This window comes from Erithacus rubecula (genome assembly GCF_903797595.1).
Source record: "Erithacus rubecula genome assembly, chromosome: 28".
Taxonomy (NCBI): domain Eukaryota; kingdom Metazoa; phylum Chordata; class Aves; order Passeriformes; family Muscicapidae; genus Erithacus; species Erithacus rubecula.
This window is the reverse complement of record NC_136680.1, coordinates 2,198,181-2,222,755: the sequence shown is the minus strand read 5'-3', so window position 1 is coordinate 2,222,755 and position 24,575 is coordinate 2,198,181. Positions and strand designations below refer to the sequence as shown.

The 24,575-nt window shown below is 49.7% G+C and overlaps 1 protein-coding gene across 6 annotated transcripts in view; it reads right to left on the bottom strand.

The window, feature by feature from the left end:
- SBNO2 (strawberry notch homolog 2) overlaps window positions 1-24,575 on the bottom strand; it is a 47,386-nt gene that overhangs the window by 15,644 nt on the left and 7,167 nt on the right. For 4 of the 6 annotated variants that reach the window (XR_013776950.1, XR_013776951.1, XR_013776952.1 and 1 more), the window contains exons 3-13: window positions 23,749-23,828; window positions 19,069-19,192; window positions 8,303-8,467; window positions 4,626-4,718; window positions 4,062-4,158; window positions 3,705-3,865; window positions 3,187-3,320; window positions 2,532-2,622; window positions 1,363-1,506; window positions 771-888; window positions 267-372 (exon numbers count right to left, since the gene is read on the bottom strand). Coding sequence is in view for 3 of the 6 variants with exons in the window: in XM_079328449.1 (XP_079184575.1) it covers window positions 267-372; window positions 771-888; window positions 1,363-1,506; window positions 2,532-2,622; window positions 3,187-3,320; window positions 3,705-3,865; window positions 4,062-4,158; window positions 4,626-4,718; window positions 8,303-8,467; window positions 19,069-19,192; window positions 23,749-23,828 (1,313 nt within the window). In the remaining 3 variants the exon portion in view is untranslated. Of the gene's footprint in view, window positions 1-266; window positions 373-770; window positions 889-1,362; window positions 1,507-2,531; window positions 2,623-3,186; window positions 3,321-3,704; window positions 3,866-4,061; window positions 4,159-4,625; window positions 4,719-8,302; window positions 8,468-11,981; window positions 12,247-19,068; window positions 19,193-22,250; window positions 22,360-23,748; window positions 23,829-24,575 lie in introns of those variants that run through there. The other 2 variants (XM_079328450.1, XM_079328451.1) reach the window with 2 other exon arrangements.

The following is a 24,575-nucleotide window of genomic DNA, read 5'->3' as shown; positions in this document are numbered from 1 at the left end:
CCAGTTCTGATCCCTAGCTGTGAAATCCCAGCTGTGGAACCTCAGTTTTGAGCCCCAGTTCTGACCCCCAACTGTGAAATCCCAGCTGTGGAACCCCAGTTGTAAACCCCAGCTCTGAGCCCCAGCTGTGGGACTCTCCCTCTACCCAGGAGCAGCACAGGGCAGGTGCCTCTGCAGAAGCAGCCCCACCCCAGCTCCTGCTGCCCACCCCATCCTCAGGCACTGCAGCATTTCCCACACAAGGCCCCCACCTGCCCAGGACTCACCTCTTCTCAATCGCGTGCAGGAACTCATCGAAGGCTCGGAATGGGGTTCCCTCCCCCCAGATCCCCAGGCGGCTCATGTAAATCATGTTTTTTGGCTCTGAGGCACCTGTTGGGACAGAAATCACTGTCAGCAAACCCCCAGCACTTGGTGAGGTGTGTTGAGTTGTGACTCAAGTGAAGAGAACTCTGAAGAGGGTGTTGTATGCCATTGTGCCTTTGGAGACTTATCCAAACATTGCCCTCCCCACATTCACCAAGCAGTTGGAACAGCTGGTCAGGAACAAGTTAAACTGGAGAGAAATTAATCTGACTTGCCAAAAAAGCCACAAGTAACATCAGTGATGGGGCTTGGGGCAGATCTCAGCACCCTGAGCTCCTCTCTAGCCCTGCAGCAGCACTGGCCTCTCCTTACAGGATCTCACACACTCACACCTCAGGGTGCCCCTTCGGGTCAGAGGGGAGCTGTGCCACTCTCAAATCCACACTGTGGGCAGAGCAGCTCACCTGTGGCACTGGCATAGACAACCCTGGCTCGAGGCAGTTTGTTCTGCAGGTCCAGCACTGCTTTGCCCATTTTGGTAGAGCTGGCGTTTTTGGCTTTGTGGCATTCATCAAACACAATCTGGAGGGGAGTGTCAGTTAAGGAAAAAGGATCTATTTTCAACCTGAAGATGGGAGCAGACAGAAAATAGAGCCCAGACTCCTCCAAGCAACAGAACAATCTGTCCCAGTATCCACAGGATTGACTCATGGTCACACATGGAATCTGCTGGGTTTGCCCAGCCCTGTGCTCTTCAGATCCAAAGTCATCCACCCCTCCCTCTCCCTTCACCTCCAAGGTGTGTCCTGTAGTACTGAGGGAGAGGAATGCTGAAAAGGTTAATCCCAGCTGCTTCTTCCACTCCTCCTCTTAACTGCATCCTGGAGGAGGAGGAGATCTGAGTGTGGGGGATTCCTGTCTCCTGCAGGCACTGGGCTGCTCCCCGTGACTTCACATGGCCTCAAGCTCTTTGTTCCCTGCTGAAGCACAGTCACAAGCAGCAGTTCCTCTCTCTCTCTCTCTCTGTTTTTTGTCTCTTGCTTTTTTGAAGGATACAACTCCCTCAAAGTTTTCCCTGCACCACTCCAAGATCTGTTTTAAGCGTGTCCTGTGCTGTCCCCCGGCTTGGCTTTCACCGATCAGCGCTGAGTAGGTGGCAAAGAGGACTCCTTCTGAGGTAGCTGTGTCACCGTATTTAATCTGCAGAAGAAGAGCAGGAGCACACACACACACACACTGGGATTGCTCTCCCAGCAGGTCACACCCATCCCTGCCCACATTCCGTGTGCAGCAGCCGTGCAGGACACACATTCCTGCTCTAAGAACAAATCCCAGCCCCAGCTCAGAACAGGCAAAAAGATGTTGGTAGCTGATGTGTTCAGCATTTGTGTTTGACACTGAAATATGGTGATGACAGGGACTGTAAATGCCTGGAGAAGTGCCCCAGCCAATGTGTCAGCACATCTGGAAGCCTGCAGTGAACTGTGAGGACATAGATTTTCTGGCAAAAAAAGTGCTTCCTCTTCTGTAAGCAACAGTTGAGAGTCTTTTATTGCTTTGTCCCTTCCTGTCTGTTTTAATTCCTTCTAGAAAATAATTTTCTCTTTGACCAGGTGAGATTATTGCCTGTCTTGCTGTCATGGGTCTCACATGTAATGAAATACAAGGCAGGGGAAAAACTCTGGTCCCAAGCTGAAGAAAGTTCAATTTGAAGTCTTTTGGGGCTGAAAACAAATTTCATTTCAATCTTTTAGTGGAGCACATTCAGAGGTGTCAGACACCTGTGGTTTCTATGGACTTTGTAAGAGCTGGTTGCTTAATATCATTAAAATCAGAGAGGATTTAAGTGAACTGGGAGACACTGGACAGACCCACAACAGGCACCAATCTGGGCATCTCTGAGAAGTGATTCCATGAACCAGCACTGGGAAAGGCTGGCCCAGGACAGCAGAACACATCTCACAGAGCTGTTCTCTCCACAGGATTCCTTAATAATGGTGAAGAAGGTTCCAGCTCTGCTGTATTTGCTCTTGCCTGCTGACACTTCCCACTCCCTGCAGGGAACAGCTCTGTGCTCCCTGTTAAAAATAGCTGGAGCCCCGAGTGGGAAGAGCTGGCTGGGAGGAGGGAACAGAGGCTCTGCTGCTGCCTGAGCCTTGTCCTGCTCAGCCAGAGCCCCCAACTACACCAGATTGATTTCCAGAGCAGCAGTGCAGCTCCTCTACCTTGTTCAGAGCATGCACAGGAATGTGGGAGGCCTCGATGTCCTTCAGGTCTCTCTCAGCATCGTACTTGAGATCGTTGGAGACGCTGAACCTGTGAGGGAGATGTGCAGGGGTTATCTCCTCCTGGGGCTGGTTATCTCCCCCTGCAGCTGGGGCTGGCTGTGACCCCGGGGAGTCAGAGCACAGGGTGATTAACAGCTCTGGTGATTAACAGCTCTGAACAAAGCAGGAGGAGCTGTGCAAAGTTCTGACATCTCCCAGTGCACACACCCCCCAGTGTGAGATCTGACAGCCTGTCTGCCCCTTGGTGATCTGCAGCAATGCCCCATATCCCTGCCTCTGCACATGGGAAGCCCAGGAACAGCTCCAGGGATTCCTCCAGGACTGCAGGGAGAGCAGGGCCAGGTTTGGCATCTCACCCCAAGGAGCACAAAACCTGCTATTTCACAGTGACTCATTCTCCATCCCTGCTGCAGGGGGAATATTCCCATTTCACAGGCAGCAGTCAGGCACTAAGAGGTGGAAACGACTTACCCAAGGCCACAGCATGACTCAACCCTAAAGCCAACATCAGCACTAAAGAATTCCTTACTTCCAGATCCAAGCTAACTCCAAGGTCTTACGGGAAATGAGGAAAAAAAACCCAACAGCTTACCACAGAGCTTTTTTCCTCCCTTTAAGATAATTTTCAAAGATGATGCCTGCAACAGTCCTGCCCTTCCCGACTCCAGCACCATCCCCAATCAGGAACCCAGCTCGCTGCCCACTGGGCAGTAAAACTTCATGTTGCTGCAAAATCAAGAACAGAGCTGAAGATTAAACATTATTTGCCTTTGCTAAGAGCTCTGATGTGAGCATCATTTAAGCCTTTCATACATTCCATGGATGCATGTGCACAGCTCAGCCAAAACACAGCAGGAAAGCTCAGGGGTCATGACCAAGCTCACAAGTTCATGGAAAAGCCCCCCCAAATGTAAAACTCTTGGCAAGAAAAGTCCAGGGTTCTTGCATCTTTGGGAAACAGACCCCAGCTTCAAATAATCCTTCAAAAGTCATTTAAAATGCCAAAGGAGTTTCATCACCCAAATTACAGATATTTTAACACATGTGAACACCCGTCTCTGCAAGAGGCATTTTCCTCCAGGTGTGGGACACCTGAGGTGCAGGAGGTACCTGGCAGGCATAGATGATGGCTTCCAGCTGCAGGGCAGACAGAGAGCCTTTGTCAGCCACAGAGTGGGGCAGGGAGAGCTCGTAGGTGATGTCAGGTGGGGGGACACTGGACAGGGTGCTTGTCTCAACCACCAGGTCAGGATGGTGCTTCCCAATCTTGGCTAAAGGACAACAGAGCACAGGTCAGTCAAGGTCTTTACTCCCAGGGGCACCTCAGAGCTCATCATGCAGCTGCAGCTCAAGGCACTGTAGAGCTCTCCTAGAAAACCACAAGCCTGGGAGGTGCCACAGCAAACACACAATTAAATTAGTTTGGTCCACAATGGAGTGAACAGCAATTCCCAAGGCAACACTCACATTTTGAAGGGATATATTCTGCATAGGTCTCTGTCTGCCCCAACTCTTCAGTTTCTTCCTCCTCACCTTCATCTTCCTCCTCTGCAGGAGCCTGAGACTGAAGAAAACAGCATTGACCCAATATTAATGTTCTTGCTGAGCTAGAACTGTCACTGAAACCATCCCCCAAACCCACAAACCTCCCTAAACACAATCCATCTCTTTAAGGAAAGCCATCAGGGGCTGTAAGAGCTGCCTGGTTCCCACCAAACTGGGGAAAGATGTTTGCACCAGTTCTGGCATGGGCTGTGGGGTCATGTGAACCCTGCCCAACCTGCCCTGAGCAGGCAACTGGCCCAGTTTTACAGCCAGCACTGTGCCCACAGCAGAGGGCAAAGTCCTGGGAGCCCAAAGTGTCCCTGAGGTTTCCCTCTGGGAAGTGCAACACACTTCTGGGAAAGGGCAGGGATCTGTGTCTGTCTGAGTTACTTGTCTCACTCCCTCTGAAGGGAAAAGGTCAGAATTGCTTTCCACAGCACTGGGATGTCACCAGGAGCATCCCACTGAGGCCAGTGTGGCTCTCACCTGGTAGCTGATGAGGAGAGGGGTGTTGGGGACAGCAGGAACGTGGTCACTGGAGCTGTTCAGGCCAGGGAATGGTGTGCTGGGTGAGAAGAGCTGCAACAGAGGGTGCAGGTGAGGAAAGGCAAACAGGGAGATGCACCAACAAAGATCCCTGCACACTGTGATCCCTGGACCATGCAGTTTGCCAGGAGAGATCTCTTAAGACACTCCACAACTAGAGAGAGCTCCCAAAATACTCCAGGCTCAGGAGATCCTTCATCTGCTCCCACACAAACAAATTCACCCTGGAATTTACCAACAGAGAGCAAGGTCAGGCCAGCAGCTCTGGCATTCAAGGCACTCAGCAGCTCCAGGAGCAGCACTACTCCAAGTTTACTCTGCAGAGTGCCAGGCTCAATGACAGACCCATGCTCCACCAGCAGCAGAGATGGGAAGTTCTTAGGCATAAACACTCCTATTTTTAAATAAAATTTAAGAAAAATAAAAAGAAGAAGAAAGAAAAAACCCACCCTCCATTCCTGGAAGCCTGAGTCAGAATTACCAGAAGGAAGCTGGACAGAAGAACTGTTTTCAGTGCCAGCAAATCTGGAGAGCAGGTGAAACATCCCCACCTACAAATCCAAGCTCAGTTTGGTCTTGGATAGGAGAAAGGCCAGGAGCTGCTGGAAGGGCAGGATGTACTCTCACAGCTCCAGCAGCAGGAAGGGAATGCAAGGCAGAGTTTGCATCACAAAAATCCCCAAAGTACAAATCTTTGCTATCCTGACCCAGCTTTGGCACTCAGCATTCCACCTTGGGAATTGCAGAGGAAACAACAGGAGCCTTGGCTGTTCTGAGCATTTGAAAACCACCCACACAGGTGAGAATGTGCTGTGAGGGCCAAAGCAGGTGGGAGCAGGAGCTGCAGTGGGAGATGGATCATTCACATGCACAATTCCTGCCTTTCCTACCCTCCCTCAGCTCCTGGTTTGATTTTCTCCTCCCTCTGTGCTAAGGACATCCAGAGAAGAGGAACTCAGATCCGTGAGAGCACAGGGCTGGAAGCAGGAGAGAGACTGACAATTGCACAATCACAGCCTTGCTCTTACTCCACTTTCTTCCTCTCTGCATTATTCTCCATTTTGCCCCACCTTGCTGTGACTTCCCTGGGAAGGGAATCAGTCCCACGTGGCTGCCAAGCCAACCTCCCTCTGTGTAAATCCCTCCCCTGGGATTGAGCTGGGAGAAGGCTGCTTCACATACTGTGAATGAGCAACTAAAAAAACTGCATCAGCAGCTCACAAATTCCAGTCACAGCCTTCCAAGGCTGGGCTGTTCTTCCCAGCCTTAAAAACACTGGAGATGTGTGAGATGGATGACAGAAAACACAATGTATGACAGGGACTATTTTTAAAAGGTTATTTCACAACTCCATTACAATCAAAGCTGTTTTGTCTGCTGCTCCTGCAAATATTTCACAGGGTGGCAGCTCTTCCCTCTCTGCCCATTCCTGAGTGACAAACTCCTTTCCTTGGGATAGCAGCTCTCTCCACAGGCACATTTCTGTGTCCAGCCCTTTCTACTCTGACCCCAAACCACCTCCAGCTTCAGCACTGGGCACCTCAATCCAGGGATTCTCAGTGAGAATGTTTCTTTTTAAAGAGCACAAAGCACAAGGCTGCTCCTGTACCTGGGATCTACAGGTGGGTTTCCCCCAGCTTCCCATGCATCAGAACTGTGAGAAATTGATGCTCCTGCTCTGTCTGAGACAAAAGTTCTGGAAAAACTACACTGCTGATAACCCAGCAGCAGGCTGTGGGTCAGAGCTGGCTGTCCTGGATCACAGAATCAGGATGTAACCTGACTGATGTTCCACCACTGCTGCTTAGTGACTGCTCTGGCTGCTCAAAAGCCCAAATTCCTGCAATTCTATGGAAAACTATGGTGGTTTGGTGATGTGGGGAGGGACAAAATAATCTAAGCTGCTGATATCCCACACCAGTGTGCAGAAGGCAGTGGTGAGTCAATCTGACAGTTCTTTCACCCAGTGCCTCAGTACTTGTTCCACTTCCACGCAAAAATGAAACCAAAATGTCCTGTCCAGGATGCACCTCACTGACACCACCTCAGCAAATGCTACAAATGTTTGTCAAAAAATAGCCCAAAAAAAGCAGCAACCCCTCCCGAACTGCCTCAGCAAACATAAGTAAGATAACATTTAAAATTAGCTGGAGATTCCTTTCCAAAGGAAGTCGTTTATAAATGAAATTCCAAGGAGTTAATTGGGCTTATCTGAGCCCAAGAGCTCAGCAGGACACAAGGGGTGAGGGCAGGATGTGAGGAGCAGCATGGGACACAAGGGACAGGGACAAGAAACTGCACAGGGACAAGAACTCTGCTGGAGATCCTGCTGTGCTCACAAGAGTCACTCTCACACACAACGTTTATTTCTCCCTTGTTTCCTTCATGCTGGATTTAGAACAGCATTTCCCAGTAAGTTTTTGTTGTGCACTCCACAGACAGAACTCCAGGATTTTCTAGGCATTGAATGTCTCAACCAGAGCTCCCATGTTTGGGAAGAGGCCACCAGAGAACTATTTCTTCAGGGATTTGGGCTTCTGCATAAAAACACAGCAATAATATGAGCAATGTGGCACGTGGCTCTTCTCTCCTGGGGGATGCATCTGCTCTCCAGCATTTTTAACCACCCAATCTGCAAACCTGGGATGTCTGCAGACATTTCTTGTGTTCCAATAGCTCAGCTCTCTTCCTGCTGCCTCAAACTGCAAGTTCCAACTGGTCCAAGGCTTGCACAGGGAAGCACAGTCAGAGACACTGAGCACAGCAGAGCCTCAAAATGCAGCAGTGACTCCCCCAGTTGCCTCCTGGGGTAGCCACTTGGGGTGTTTTTCCCTCATTCTTCCTAAGAGAGTGACTTCCAGTGGAAATGAGAGGCACAAATGGACAGCATTTGTGCTGCCAATGTGCCACAAATGGCACTGCAAGAGCTGAGACCCAGATCCAGTGGATGTGGATGATGTGGCTCCAACAACCTCCAGAGCCAGCTGGTGCCTGTGGTGCCCATGTCAGTCCCCCAGCTGAGACAGAGCAGAAAGCAGAAGGCTGCTGAAAATGCCCAAAAATGCCCACAACCAGGTGATGGGGAAAGACTGCAGGGAGCTGCCACACCCCAGAAAACTCTGGGATGTTAAAAGCTTGCAGGGACTTGGACTCACAAAGTAAACACAAATGGTGAGTCTGAAGTTGAGACAGTTATTCAGTCATTGTTACTGAACTATTTGCCCTGGTGAGCAAACAAAAGGTGCTGCTGCAGGGAGGGAGCTAATGATCCATGTCAGGATGGTTTTCTTGGAGTCCATCCCTTCAGCACTCCTGAGCAGCCTGGAGCTGCTGAATGTTTTAGGGATAGATCCTCCTCAGCTGCCAGGAGAAAGAAAGAAAGTGCCTGCCCTGCACTCTGGAAGAATCCCTCTGAGAGAGGATTCCTCCTGCTTCCAGGACACTGAACACCTCTCCATCCCTTCCCTCCTCCAGTGAAGTAACAGCAAAACAACATCACACCTCAAACTCCACTGAAGGAACTGGGTTGCTTTCTTAATTCCTGGCTAAAACCCCCATGGGATGGAGCCTGAGGTACCTCCAGCCTGCTGGGGGGATGGGAAAGGAGCAGCCCCTACCTCAATCTGGCTCTGCTGGGGTGTGCTGACATCCCAGAGTGTTGGCACGTGGCTCAGGCTGTCGGCGGGCAGGAAATCCTTGGGATCAGCGATGTCCGAGAGCGAATCCGCGGGGGATGAGAAGAGGGAGTTGTTGTTGGAGAGCTCATCGAGGTATGAAGAATCCTGCAACAGAAACACAGCCATGGTTGGAGGAGGGAGGAGATCAGAGAGCTCTTTCCTCACTCAGCCTGCAGGTTCTGGTTTCTTGCTGCTCAATGAGCAGCTCTGCGACTCTGCACTCCACAGATCCCAGAAATGAACGTGGAACTGAGGACATGCTCTGTGGTGCTGCTTGAAAATGCTTATTGAAAAAGGAGGAAAAGCCCTGCTCAGGAATGTGAGTACACTGACTGGGCTGTGCACATCCCTGCATCACAGACTGGGAGAGAGAGGAGCATTCAACGAGGCATCACTGATTAAAAAATGCTGCTGAGGCTTCAGCTTGACCCCAAAGGACTCAAGGATTTCACATCCACACCCAATCACAGAGTGGCTATTTCACTGCAATTTCCCTACCTGGAGCCTGGGGGAAACATCCCTCTCCTCCTGGCAGGTTCTGCACACATGAGGCTGCCAGGAGCAGGGGAAGGAGTGTTGGTGTCACCTGGATTTGAATCTAGGTAAATCCAGGCACATCTACCAATCCTCTTCCCAAGGGCCAGCCCCAGCCTGGACAAGGAACATGCTTCAGCAACAGGGACCAAGCTCTGCCCTTGCTCTTTTTCTGGTCACTGGGCTGGATGGTTTGTAACTATTTTATTTGGTGCCAGCCCAGTGATGCTGTTGGTTTGAGCCACACAAGCTCTGGCTCAGAAAGAGCCATCAATCCCCTCCCAAACATCAAACCCCAGTCTGGTTTCCCTATCTCAGCTGGTAAGAACCAAGAGCTGATAAGCACTTCTTGCTCTGGCACAGACCCTGCCCCTTCCCTGGCTCCATCCCATCACCTCAGCCCTCCTCCAACTCCAAACAGCGTTTTCAAATTTTGTCAAAGCAGAAAAATTTGCTGTTAATTAAGAGCAATGTACTTCCAGCAGCAAACTCCAGCTCTCAGGTCTGGCCAGAGATGAGCCCCTGTCCCTGAGCACCAGGGTAACCCACCAGAACCAGGGGCTGCTACAGGAGGAATCACTGCTCACTTCCAGTAAAGGGCCAATTTCCCACCACAGGCAGAAAGGCAGCCAAAGACTCTTAAAAGTCACTTAGTCTTGTCTGACATAAACCCACGAGCAGCTGAGCCTGGCACTGCTGTTCCCAAGGGCTTCAGGCCAAGAGTTGGGTCAGACCCTCCTTGATTGCTATCAAAAGTTGTGGTGTTTAAACCTCTGGGGCACATTCCCTTCCCCTTCTTCCCAGGGGTGTCTTGTTTGGCCAGCATGTGCCCTGAAGCCATCAGTGCAGGTGCTGGAAGCACTCCAGCAATGGCAGGTGCGATGTGGGGAGTTTGGATTCCTCAATTACCAATTGGGGAACCTAAAGACTCAGGGAGTGAGGGCAGCACTTCCTGGGCAGCTCCTCTCCTGATATTTCTGTGGCTATTTTAGGATTACCCAGAAATCAGGGCATCCAGAGACTGAACAGGCACACAGATTTATCAGCTTGGAATTAAGGGATCTCTGCTCTCCCCTTCACACTCAAGAAAGCAAAAGAACATTGGGTGGGTCTGGCCATGGCCAGTGCAGGAGCCAGGTGGTCCCAAATCCCACCCAGTTCCATTGCTGAGACACTTCCAGGCAGGGTTTGTTCACCTGCAAAGGGCACTGACAGAGGCTGGGGAAGGAGGAAACATCTGCACACCCAAGTCATGCCAGGGGAGGCTGTGGGGCAGCTCAGTGGCCATTGAGATCCCAACAATAGGCAAGGGCTGGGCTGGGATAGCAACAGGATATGGGAAAGTCTCATGACCCAACCCAAGACATTCCATAAATGTCACCCAGCCCCTTGCATCCCCAGGCAAGACTCCAGCCCCACCACTGGGCTGAAATGGGGAGAGGAAACCTGCCCCAAGGCAGAGGGAGGACAATGCTCCTCCTGGAAGTGATGCAGTGATCCCATCCTCTGCCAGCATTACGTGGCATTAGTCACAAACTTCCAGAATCTCTGATTTGTCTTAACTAATTGCATTATCTAAAGAGCACTGAAGTTAATCACCTGCCAGCTTCCCTGCCCCAAGAACTTCCACCACCACCTCATTTATCAAACTCAGGGTAATGATTTAACACAAGGGCATGGATAACCACAACCAGTACAAACCATGCCTGACTGATCACACCACTGGTTTATCTGTGGCAAATGGAAGCAGCTACCTTGGTCACCTCAGGGAAAAGGATGGATCATCACCTCAACCAAAAGCCCATGGTCAGGGTCAGCTCAGGCACTGAGGTTTGAAACATGTAATTTTGTCCCTGTTTCAGATGGATTAATCAGAATTTTAAGTTTTTTTCATAAGAAACATGAGGTTTTATAGTAACAGCACTTCTGTTTTAGTGGAAGTTGAATTTCTGCACCAGATGGAAGTTGTCCTGACAGGCAGGATCTTTATTTCAGATACTTTTCTGCAACTCTTTTTCACATAGATCTTATTCCTGGAATTCAGCATCTCTGTGGCATCCTCTGGACTGGCCCCAACAGGTCCTGGCCTCTCCTGGGCCAAGGACCCAGAGTGGGAGGCAGAGCTGTAGGTGGATCTCAGAGCAGAGGGCGACCTGATGCTACTGTGGCACATGGTACTCCTGTCATTATCCCAAAAATGAGATTATCAGACAATTATTTTCCTAGAAAAGATCAGAAAAAAATCAGGGTACCCCAATCCAGACACTTGATTTTTCTCCAAACCCCTGGGAATAGCTCAGCTCCCTCAGTCAAAACAAAGTGTTAAAAATAATGAAAGAACAGGTGAAGTCTAAATACAGACAGAACAAGCATCCTAAAAATATTTTTTTTTCCATCAAGCCATCAATAGAAATGGTTTGTTTTCTCACAATCCAGACACTGAGGAAACAGTGTCTGCAGAGCAGCTCTGGATGACTGCTCTGCAGGGCACCCAGGTGAAGAGGAGGTTTTATTAAAAACCCAGAACCGTATCTGTATACCCAAATACACACCCACAACCACAGCCACCCTGCCAGCCAAGAGAGATTTAGCACCTCAAAGCAAATTAAGATTAAGCAAATTATTATTCAAGAGTGACCGAAGAAGCAGCTGCAGATGATCCCTATAAAATCTTTTAGCTGCCAAATCCCAAAGTCTGTCTGAATTTGGGGCAATAAACTGGGAGTGTGGAGGGTTCAGCTTTGGCTCCCCTCGCTTTCTGCACCCCACATCAATTTGGAAATAAAACCCCTCAAAACCATCACACCTAGACAAACACACAGATCAACACTCAGAAAGCTCCTTCCCTCCAAATCCTGCACTCAGAGCCCGAGTTCTGACTGACAGAACAGTCCAGGAATGCAGGTTCCAGTAAAAAACAAATTGCATCTTTGGGACAAAAAAAAAAAAAAAAAAAAAAAAAAATCTATTCAGGGTACCCAACGTGGAGAGAGGCATCACTCATAAAATTCCACAGGGGACCAAAATCACAGCAGGAATTCCACGGAGGAGAAGGAGGAAAAACCCAGGAAAAATGAAGCTTTACCTTGTAGAGAGATGGGAACTTCAGCCAGAACTGCATTTGGGACATTTTAGAGCAGCATTCGAGGCAGCAGCAGGGGGAGGGTGCTCAGCCCGAAGTGGAGAAAGGTCCATTCACAGCCAGGGCTCATCGGGGGGCTTTAAAAACCAACATGCAGCAGGCAGAGCAGGGAAAATGGAGACTCAGGGCCCGGCAGAGCCGTCCTGTGCCCGGAGATTTGCATAGAGTGTTTAGTCACGACCAGAGGGCTCTTACTTCCTCTAAGTCCAGGGCTGACTTTCAGGAAATGATGCCTGCTTGGTAAGTCAGTGAAATTACTGGCAGTGCGAGGAGAATTACTGTACGTGGTGTAATCCAACCACAGAGCACAGTAAACAGCGCCGGGCTCTGCAGAGCCACAGGGCTCCCTCTGCTCCCCTCCCCGGCCACCCAAACCGGGTTTGTCCCCCTGCCTGTTCTGGGATGGGGGTCCTGCCCCTCCTGCCACCCCCCACTCCCCTGATTTTAGGGCTCAGGTGAAGTGGTTTAAGTGACAAAGCTCATGGGGAGTATTCTCACGTTGGGGTCCCCCCCAAAAGCCATGTGCTTTCTTTGTCTCTGGTGTCTGCCCCACCCCAAATTGTGCCTGTAGAAATCCAAAGGAGTGGCTCATTCTCTTCCCTTTCCTCCCCGGATCGCTGTTATTTCCCAGGGACCGCTGCCTCCTCTTTTCAAGGCTGTCCTTTTTAATTTTAACAGTTTTGGTAACAAAAATAAGCAAAATGTCTGGTGGGGAAGAGTAAAAAGCACAAAAAGGGACACGTGAAAGGGATGTAAACATAATGAGGGTCTCCTCCAACAGCACTGCAGAGTAAAGGAATGATCCAAAGAATTCCCCACCCTCTGGAAAATCCCTGGGAACTGTCATGTTTGCTTTGGGTGCAAGAGGCTCCTGTTTGCTCTTCCCTGGCAGGGCTGGTGGCAGCCCCAGAGCCGCGGGGTCAGTTCCAGTTTGCCCAGCAAAGCCAGCAGTGCATGTGCTGGGAATGGGGAGGAAGAGCAGCCCTGAGTGCTCCCGGTGTCTCCATCCCTGCTCCCAGCCCCATGGCACGGCTTTGGGGGAGCACAGCTCATCCTGCTCCATGTTTGAGCCAGGATTTGGTGCCTGTGCTGTCACTGCTGAGGCAGCTCCTCTCAGCATCTTGTGCTGGGAGCAGCTGGGAAATCCCATGTTTGTCAGGCACTTCTCAAAAAAACAGAGATTTGGAGTGAAGGAAGGGAAAAAGTCCCCTCAGCCCCGTGAGAGAGGAGCAGACAAAGCTCTCCAGGGAGAGCTGAGCAAAGGAATTCTGCTTGATGCCATCAGATGAGGAAGGAGGATGGGCCTCTCCAAGGAAAACTAGCCAGGCACTGAGGCTGGAAAACCAACCCCAGGGCAAAAATCTGCAGCAGGGCTCGTTTCCAAGGGCAGCACCACGGCTGCACAGGGACTGAGACATCAACTCACACCTAGTCCAGGAGGTTTTCTCAATAAGCAAATTGAAAGAAGAACACCCTGGCACAACTGCAGCTATGGCAGGGTCTGCAGTCACGGCTGGGGCTCCCAGGAGGGGCTGGAGCATCTGCTGAGCTCTGCCTGTTCCCAGGGGAGGCTGCAAGCAGCACTGCCCTGAGAGCCAGCAGAACATCCTGCAGGGACTGCAGTGACACCAGAATTTGGTTTGTGTGGGCAGCAGGATCAGGGTGGAGAAAGGCTGAGGGTTCTCAAGGCTGCTTTTCTCTGAATTTGCTGTTTTTAAGGGCAGGCTCTGCTGGCCCCTGGGGCAGGTGCTTTAATGACACGTTTGGAGCGAAGAGGCCGAATTAATTTCTGAAATGTCTTAATTAGCAACTTGCTGTGTGACCTTAACTGAACCACTGTGCAATTCGTGCAACCTTTGGAAGAGCAGGTGGATTATTTCCTCTTCCTTTCCTGTCAGTGGGGCAAAATGCAGACATGGGAGAGCAGTGGTGCTGAAGGAAGTGGGAGCACAGCTCAGACACCCGGGGCTGCTGCATTGATCTGGCAAGACCGCAGCAGTGTAATCACCACGGGGAAGATAAACCACTGTGGAAACACCACCTGGAATGTTCCCAGCCTCTCCAGGGGGAGAGGCAATCCTCCTCCCCACAACTCACCCAAGAACACGTGTGCTGACAGACAGACAGGGATGAGGAAAGCAGGATTATTCCAGCACTTACATCTCATTTATCCCCTTCCAGCCAAGCCCAGGGAGTTGCTGTGATGGGGAACCTTCTGCACCCCCTGAGTCAGACCAACTCTGCTTTGAATTAAAGCATCTATTTTCAACCATGTCCCCATGGTCTGCTATGGGATTCTATTACCAGCACTTTTAAGAGCACTGAGAGTTTCAGACTGGCTTTTCCCGCTTTTGTTGGTTTTGGGAAGAGGGGAGGCAGGGAATGGTGCCTGCCAAAAACCTCAGAAGGCAAATCTCCATCCCTCCTGCCTGGAGTGGACATTGCTGCTTGGAGGCAGCAACACAGATGAAAATATCAAGAATGGAATGGGGGGGATATCTGAGCCCTCCAGGCTCTTTTACCCCTTTCCCCAGGGCCACAGGGACCTGAGGGGGCTCCTGCAATCCACTGAAAACAAATTATACCTCAAAAAGCCAAATTATACCTCCCTTCCTCCAGGGAGGGAACCAGCTCAATTGGAGCACCCCAAGCCTTTGGTCAGTGCACAGTGAGTTGTTATAACCACAGCTTTTACTTTCCTTACCCCAGGCCTGCAGGAAGTGTCAGGTATCTCACCCAGAGGGGTTATAAAGCATTATTACATCAGCCCAAACCCCAAACCTGCAGTGCAGAAACAAAGACAGGAGCATGCAAAGCCACTTGCTCACCCAAGGCCAAGAGCCAGGTAACTGCCTGCAAATGGATTTTAATGTCTGTATTCCCTGTAGACATAACTCCAAGACAGCAACAGAAGTTCCAGGACGTTTCTTATTCCAGGAAACTCTTTGTTTCAGCCACAACCAAGTGTTCCATATAATTTAATAACTGCTGCATTGATTTCTCCTAAATCACCCCGGCTCCGTGCACTGCAGCACTTCTAAAAATTAATACTTTTTTTAAGAGCAGGTTAATTTCTCCTCCTGCTTTAACAAGGAAGATTAACAGGAGATTGCAAGGGGCTGGTGGTGAGGAGAGGGCTGGTTTATGATTAACATGTGTGGCCAGGAGCCCCCATCAGATCAAACAAGGCTGGAACTGCATCTTTACTGAAGGTGACTCTGCCTGGGAGCAGCCAGCTCCTCCTGGCACTGAGGATAAATCCATCTAGCCTCACCTCCTCCCTCCACCCCCAGCACAAACCACGTTTTAAGAAGGGGACCAAAGCATTTACACCCGGAGCTGATTCACTGAGGGGAGAAAAAGAATCTGCAGAGTCCCCTCAACACTCACCATGCCCCCAGCTTCACCTTCCCCTGGAACTGCTCTCCCTCCCAGGTTTATTTCTCAGTGGGCCTCATGACACAGAGAAGGAACTGTGTGGGTTTTTTTGACTTTGCTGTGTGCTCAGCAAAGTCTTGCTCTGGAGCCACAAGTCACACAAAATTAGGCAAAGGAAACACAGACTGTCAGCAAAAGCCATCAGAGATAACAGTGAGCTCAGAGGAATAAGGCAGAGTCTGTGTTTCAACTAATTCTAAACTGACCAGAGCAGTGAAGTAAAGAAAAACCTGTGGTGGCCAAGAGCAACAGGTATTACATGGCAGGGATGTTCTCCTGGAGGAGGTTTTGACTCTCTAAGGCTCTGGAGACAGACACAGCTCACAGGGACAACTCACAGACACAGCTCACAGGCCAGAGGAGAAGTTAAACCCTCCTGGATTCAATGTTTTATTATGGCAATTAACAGCTCTCACCATCAGTGTCACAAGACAGCACCACCACAGCCACAGTGCCTTTGCAGAACTGCTGCTCATGAGTGCCAGGTCCCAACCCAGCAGCACCTGAGACTGCAGGAATAACCAGCAGGAAGGGAGGGAAGCAACAGAAACCAAACCCTGCTCCTCTCAGGACTGTGATTTGTAAGGACACGTGGGCAGCCTGTAGACTTTTCCATAAGGAGATGGCACCATGTGGTTGGGATGAGACTTGGGCAGAAGACAACAGTTCCCAAGAGCAGAAACACTGTCAGACCCAACGTGGCCTCCCAGAACTATTTTCTGAACCTCTGCTCAAGCCACTTGTTTATATAAAAAATGCCAACAGATCGGCAAGGATGAATCACCCAGGAGCAAGCCAGAACACAAGAATATTGTGGAGGAAACAAGTTCAAGTTCACATCAGGCTGTTCTGGCCATGCAGAGGCACCTTCCCCTCTCAGCAAGGTGAATGGTTCAACTACAGAGAAACTCCCAGAGCCATTAGAAAATGTGGCAGTTCCCACTCTCAGCATTCCCAGGGCAGCAAAGCCTTTGCAGTCTGCAGGAGCAGGACTCCCAAAACAAAACATGGAAGGATGAGGAGGGGAAATGCCAATGCCAGAGGAAAAAGCACCAGAACTCCCACTCTCCAAACCCCACAGCACGAGGACAATCACTGCCACCAACAGAAAGGCTTTGCTGCACAAATGCCTCAATCATTTCCTCTTTAGACCTTTCAAATCCTTCTTCCTCAAAATTCTGGATTCTGCTATGAGAGCAAAGCCAAGAGAACAGCCTCTGTCCACGTGTGGAGCCAACAAGAGTCCTCACACAAGCACCTGACCCATTTTGCCTGCACAAGGACCATGGATGGGATCAGGAATCTCTTACCAGCATCTGCAGCAGACCCTGCATGCTGCCCCTTGGGATCCACTGCTCTGTCTGGCACAGATGGACCAGCCCCTGCCACTCCTACCAGGGCAGCAGGGAAGTTTGGAAAAGACAGGTACTTTCCTGTACAGACACCTGGCAAGATGGAACCACCCAGCTGCTCCCATCCCTCCTGGATGGCATCTTTCAGCTCCCCAAGACAAATGTTAATATTTAACAATTTGGCGTCTGAGACAATGAGAAATCAGTAGAGTGGAAAATATTGCTGAAGAAAGGGCTGGAAAAGCTCCAGACACACCCAGATGGCTCCAGACTGATGCCACTGTCTCCAGTTCAGGCTCTAACTCTGGCTCCTGTGAGCAGACCTGCAGCTTTTCTCTGGATGAGCAGTGCTGGATGGCTCAGAGACCCCTGAGGGTTATCCATTACCTCCATGTCAGTGTTTAGTGCACCCAAATCTGAGTGAGCACCAGGAGAGATGGTGCAGGGTGCTCAGAGGTCCAAAATTGAGTGTTCAAGAAGGTTGACCTGGCTCCATGCTGCAGAATGAGCTGTTAGAGGATGACTGGAGCCTGAAATTCCTCTTTCAGAGACAGTCCCAGAGGTGAAATAACTGAGTGCTGTCCCTTGGCTCTGGGGAGCTCCAGACAGACAGACAAACATGGAACAGGACAGGAGAGCACCATAAAGCTGCTCTGCTCCTCCTGGGTGCACATGGCACTACCTGGTGGTACAACAGCCCAGGGAAGGAACTGGTTTGGCTGTGTTCAGGGGACACTTTGCTGTGTCCATACCTGCAGGCACACTGCAAAAGGTGCAGTCTCACTACAGAAAGAAAGAGTCCAAATAAAAGCCCATTTTCCCAAAATCACCTCACTCCCACCCATAGCTTCCTCTCCCAAAGGGTAGGAGCAGCACAATCATTATTTCTTGCTCTGGGAATCATTTCAGGTCATTCACACCTGCTTTGCCCCAGAACCTCCTGCTGTTTTCTAACCCAGCCAACACAAAGCATCTCCTTTCACAAAGAACCCCAAAAAATCTGCTCCTCCAAGCTGGCTGAGATCAATTTCTGTGATGCAGCAGGGAAGGAAGCTGACTGACCACTGAGATACTAGAACATACATAAGTTAAAGAAATAATTAAGCCCTTTTCCCGTTGAACCCATCAACCAAACCCCACCAGACTTGGAGGTGAGACCTCTGGGCAGGGACCCCTCTCCCCTTCCCAGTAAATGGTCTCACAAGTTGATGAGATCACCTTTCTGCCTCATTCCTCCCACAATTAATTCTGCAGAAGGAAGAGATCAATGCTCCTGTGATTCAATTATTTATCTGGTTTAATCCAGCCAGAAAACCCTGACCAGCAGTTGCCCAGGTGGGTCCCTGATAGGAGGCATGGGGAGATGGATGGGGGAGACCACACCAGTGGCCACCTCAAAAAGCACAAAACCCCAGCACCTGCACATCCAAACCTGCAGAAATCAGAGCCCCAAGGAGGGACAAAACCACTCTTTAGCCACACCAAGAAACCAAAAACACAACGAGGGGGGAATTAACACATACACCAGCAGACACAAATATCTGTATTAATTCATAGAGAGTACATAGCCCATCCCTTCTTTATTCCAAAATCAGCTCTGTCATATTAACTACTTGCAGTTTTTTCTGACTAATCTCACCATAAAATGTTGCCAAAAGTGCAACATTCCAAAACCTCCATGGAAAGAGCTCCTTCCCACCCAGAGAGATCCCCGAGGTGAGGGAGCTCTGGGTCCCCAGAGACACTGAGCAACTCGGGGTCACTGTTCACTCCTCCCACACTTCAATTCTGCAACAACTGACCTGGCTCCACTCTTGGAATGCTGGGCATTGAGTTGATGTAATCCCTAAATATTCACTATTCAGGAATCCACCACTTGTAACCAGTCAGGAAGAATGTGCAGCACAAGAGCATTTTGAGAGGGAAATAAGAGTCTGTTCAATTCACACTCTGGGACCCTCCTGCAGCCAGGACCACCCCCAGCATCGCCAGGGTTTATGCCAAACACTCCTTTAAAAGATAGAAGCAGTTTTACCACAGAAAAGCTCCTACCAAACCATGGACACCTTTCTAATTCCTGGTGTCAGAGGACTGATCCCAACTGCACACAATTCCTCTCTGGGACTGGACAAATTTATCACCCATCTCTTCATTTTCCCTCAATAATGCAACACTGAAAAATAACCCCCAGCACTCCAAAGCCCCATTTTCCCCAAAGACATCAGGAACTCTGCACTTACCTGAGGAAAATCCCCATTTTTTGGTAAGAAGTCAGTGGGGTCCACAGTTGCATAGTTTGTATCCAAGAAATGTGGTCTGCTGATGGAATCCATATAAAAATCCTGAGGGGGGTTAAAATATTGCCTGTAAGGAAAGGGGAGAAGCAGTTATACTCCCTGTCAATCCCCAGCACTTCTCAGGTCACTTCAGCCTCTGGGAGCAGTGAAACTGAAACTTCAGGATGTCACATAGAGGAGAGGGGTATTATTGGATATTATCCAGAAGAGAGATGGCAAAATATCTCAACCAGTTCTGTCCCACTTCCCAAACTCAGCAGTGTAAGAATGCTGAATTAAGAATATAATTTTCAGCAATTAAACCAGGAAGGATTTAATTGATAACAATATTTCAGCCCTGATGACAAAGCAGAATGAAGCCCTGGGATGTCCCAGCGTGATGGGTGTGGTGGATCTGCCAGTCACACCACGTAAGGTGCAGGGAAACATCACACCTGAAAGCCAGTTTGGGGTCACAAAACCCCCAAAACAGCCCCACAAGCCAGCTCTGACAGGGGGTTAACCCACCTGCACAGGGGGTTCACCTGCACAGAGCCCAAAGGCAGGTCAGAATGGAAGGGCTGGAGACTGGGAAATACAGAGAAAACTGTTACCCAGAGAGAAGAACTGGGGATGTGACTGCTGTGAGTTCAAAGGCAAGATCTCTGCTCAGCTCACAAGGGAACAAAGCAAAGATCCTGCCTGCTCCTCCTGGGCAGGGCCATGCCAGCTTCCTCCTGCTCCCTGTGCCAAGCATCCACTTCCTCCAGGCAGCCAGGGGCAAAAAAACTGCACCAGAAAATCCCAATTTCCTTCCTCCTGCCCAGGAGCAGCTGCTGGACTCTGCTCCACGCCACCTCCTGGCTTGCACAAGCCCTTTCCCTCTCCTGCAGGAGTAAGGAATGTGCTTGGTAATCCTTCCCATAAGGGGCTGTGCTCCTGCTTGGGCAATTGCCACGGGACATCCACCCTGCCTGGGTGGTTTCCTATTGTGGGGAGCTGGATTTGAATGTTCTCCCCCATGCCCAAAGAACCCACGGCCAGAAATGTGAATGGGGGTGCTGGAGGAGGGAAAAGCAGAGTTTGAACAGAACTCCTGCCCAGGAGCTGGGAATGCCAAGCTGCCAAAGGATTATTAAGCAATTAAGGTGCCATGTGTGGCCAGCAGCTCGTTAACACACCAGTGAACATTTACATGTGGATTTATGTGCAAACACAGTTATCTCCTCTGATAAATGCATTTTTCCTGCTCATTTCCCATCACTAAAGATAAAATCATCAAAACCAAACAGCTCCTTCCTCCTTTCACTTTTTTTTTCCCTTCTTTTCTGTGCTGCCATGGCTTTACCTGCTGCAGAGACACCTGAGAACCTGTGTGAACACACCTGCACATCCCAGCTCCCACAGTGCAGCCCTGACTGTCAGCTCTTTGTAATCCATCCAAGGAAATTAAAATCTGGGCATAAATTCTGGGAATGAATGTATTTCCACACAGGAAAAAAGCTGGTTTAAAAGGCTTTCAAGTCAAGGCTGCTGTGGTCTTGCTGTCTCTCACACGAGGACACAGCTTGGCCAACTCCAAGGAAACTAACCAAGGAATAGGAAAACTATTTTTACTGGAAAAGTCAACACCCCCTCTTGTTTCCCTGGCTCTCTGTGGCCTGGACAGGGGTCAGTCAAGGTAATGAGAAGGAGACCAAGAGAGCTCCAACCTCCCTGGGCTGCTGTGGAATGACCAGCTCTGCTTGGTATTTTGTTACCCTTAATTTTGGTCCATGGGAGATGCACTTGGCTCCTGCAGTTTGCAGGGAGAGCCCACAGGAGTTCCAGGCATCAGTCTGAGATCCCCTTGGAAAGGCCCCTAATCCCTTTGGAGTTGAGCTTTACCTGCCCTTGAGTCAGAATTCAAAGCTGCTCCCCCTCATTTGCAGGGCTGGCACAGAGCCATTGACAAGTTTGCTTGAATTAAACTGGGATAAAAACATTTTAACTGGAAGAATCAGGTCAGTGACCCTGTCACAGCCAAGGTGTGAACACAGCCCACAGCAAACTGCCCTGTCCTCACTTGCTCAGCCTCCCCAGGGCTTAGATCCTGGCAAACTTTGGATCAGCAGCTTCCTCAGAGGCTGAGGAGGGTTCACTGGACAACCCAAAACCATTCCAGAAAGGAAATTTCTGCTGGTTTCATCACACCAGCCAGATGAAGAGGAATGCTCCATTGCAATTCTGCTGCACTCCAGCTGTTCATCTGTGACCCAATGCACCCAAAACTCTTCTGAACCTACAGTGCCACTTCTCTGAGACCTCTCATGTGTGTTTTGGCCAGGCTCCATCCTCAGAGACACAAACTTCACATCTCAAGCCACTGGAAGATCAGGCAGAGCTGAGAGGCCACAGGATCAGCACCAGCCCAGTGCTTGCCTTCCTCATCAGACAGCAATCCATGTTTTTCAGAGCCTGCTTTACTATTTCATCAACCAATGCTCCATGCAGAGGTGGAAAAGGGCATAAAAACAGCAAGAAAAGGGGGTCATGTGTTTTGGAAACTGGGGATAAAGTTCTGCTGCAGCTTTGTGACACTTCATCCAACAGCACAACTGGGCTGCCCCAAATCCCCCCCAGCCAGGAACGTGCTGAGCCTCCAGCAGCAAGGGAATTTCCTCAGAAAAGAGCTGAGCTGCTGCTTCTCAGAGCCCTGAACCTCCCTGGTTCTTTCAGGGAGGTTTAATACACTGTTGACATTTGTCAGGTTAAGAAAATCTAAACCCAAGAGGCCACGTTTGGGGTCTTCTAAAGAAATTCCCTAGCATGAAAGTGAACTGAAAGGAAACAGGAAAAACCTGCTTCAGGATAAAGGTGTTGCTATGAGAATAAGCCCTGTCCAAACACAGCCACTTGCAAATGAGATTTCTCTGCAAGGATTCTGAAGAAAAATGTGCACACCTTTAATGCCAGCTGCATTTTTCTGTGTTACAGCTTAGGCTACACTTACAACTACATTTTAAATCACACTTTTCAATGTTTCCACTCCTTCCAGGATTCCTACCTGTAACCCCCTCACTCTATAACAGAGTCAGTGCCATTTTCAAACACAAAAAGCACAGACTTTTTTTTTTTATGTGAAATGCAGATAAGGAAAATCTCACCTGAAAGGTGATTTTTACAGCTCCTGGGCTATGAAGAACAGGAAGCTAAAGGTGCAGCTTTGGCTAAATCATTCCCTAGCAAATCATTACTACAATGGGCCTGATTTCCAGGAGTAACTCCAGCAAAGGCAGCAAGTCCAGGTTTGTGTCAGACACAGGCATGTCCTTGCAGGATTGGGCTGCAATGTTCCCGGCAGGGCTGATACGAGCACACCAAACAGGAAGAAAATGAGGGGCAAAACCAGAACAAATGGTCAAGAGAAAAAAAAAAAAAAAACACCCCAATGCAATAGATAAACACAATCTAATCTTGTGGTTCAATGCAGCAAAACAGAAATTCTGTTATAGCTCTCTGGAGGATTCACAACGTGTAATTTACAGGAATCCTGCTCAAAAAGCACAGCCCCTTCCAATCAGCCAGGCTGGCCCAGAGCAAAGGGTCTGAATGCATCTGAGAAGTCTCCTGTTCTCCTGTGGGGAGGAGCTGGCACAGCCCAGCTCCCTCAGCACCTGTGGGGCAGCTTCTGGTACCCTCTCATGGGGAACTGCCCTGTCCATCCACTCCTGCTGTGGCCAGAGGGGACCAGGGCCACCAGGGCAGCAGAACCAACACAGGGACATTATTCCTCTCACTCCTGACAGAGGGGCTGATCCTCACTGCTCCCTTCTGCCTGCAACTCTCACCCTCACAGGGAGGGATCCCACCATGAAGATGCCAAAATCCTCTTAGGAGGGAGGTTACATTAAACCCCCAGTTTAATTCCAGGCACCTGGAACATAGTTGTTAGTTCAGGATGTCGAATTCTGCTTCATTCAATTCTCCTTCCTCCCACCTCTGACCTAGATAAAGAACACATCCTGTGTATCCATGCCACTCCCTGGATTCACAGAGACCAAAGAAGCCATGGATCAGCCTCCAAACCCCCAGCCCCACCAGAGTCCCCATCCAAGTCACTCAGTGATGGCACAAGGTCACTTCATGTTGTCATATCCCACCTTGTGATTCAGGATGGAGGTTTATTGTAAAGAGGGAAAATGGAAAACAATGTTTTTCAGTACAGACATGACATGGCTGTTAGTGTCAGTCACTTCCAGTGACATGCCAAAGGATTTTAACTTCACCCAAAACCTGACACCTGGTACAGGTAACACCTTCCTCCACATCTGTGCAGACACTGCCCAGTGTGTTTGCTCAGTCAGATCTGTTAAAAATTCCATTAGTGTTACATATCCAGCCTAAACCAAGGCTGTTCCTCCCTTATTGCAGCCTCCAGGTTTACCAGAAAACAAAGGTTTTATCTCATTTTTAAAAACAAAAAGCTGTTTGCTGCTGTTTCCAAGCTGCATCAGTGTCTGAAACACCACAAGATCAGTGAATGATGCAATTATTTCCCCATCAGATCGTGAAATAAAGTAAACATGGAAAGTAGTAAAGAAATAATTGAATCACAGGGTGTGCAAGAGCAGAGGGGATTAGACAAAGGAGAACAGCACTCACTGGTTTTCACTTGGGAAAGATGAGGTTGGGAAAGAGACTGGGTAGCAGCTACTCCATGAGTCGGCGGCCAGCATGGAATTCTGCAAGCAGAAGGCACAGAGTTAGAGCAGCAGAGGCCTGGAACCATTCCCTGGGGCTGCAGATCCCAGGGCTTCCCTCCCTCAGTGCTTCCCAGAGGTTTTCTTCCTCATCTCTAGAGCAGGACTCCAGTTTCAGCTTTGGGACCTGCTCCACTGTCCCCAGATGGTGACCAGGGTTAATCCCCTTCCCCAGCCCTTTCACAGGACACTCTGAAGGGACAGGAGGAAATGGCATCAAGCTGTGCCAAGAGGTGTTCAGGTTTGACATCAGGAGGAATATCTTTGTGGAAAGGATGGTCTGGCATTGGCAGGGGCTGCTCAGGGAGGTGGTGCAGTCCCCATCCCTGGAGGTGTTCAAGGAAGGATGGATGTGGCACTCAATGCTCTGGGCTGGTGACAAGGTGGGGATCAGTCACAGATTGAACTTGATGACCTTGAAGGTCTTTTCCAACCTCAGTGACTCCATGAGCCTATGATTCAGTCTCTGTGGGCTGTCAGCAGCAACCCAATAACCTGAAATTGGCTACCAGAGGTCACACTAAAAAATGTCCTTCTGTGCCTTTTGTCTTCCCACTTCTCTGAACAGTCTCCAATTAACGGGAAGCTCTTAGCTCAGCCCACACCAATAAAATCAGGGAGAGAACACAGTATCTCCTTAGCTCCACAGCAGCTTTTAATCTGTTCTTTTTGTGCCCAAAGCAATGAAACCTTGTATGTGAAGCAACAGGAACTTGGGCCTTGCTTGAA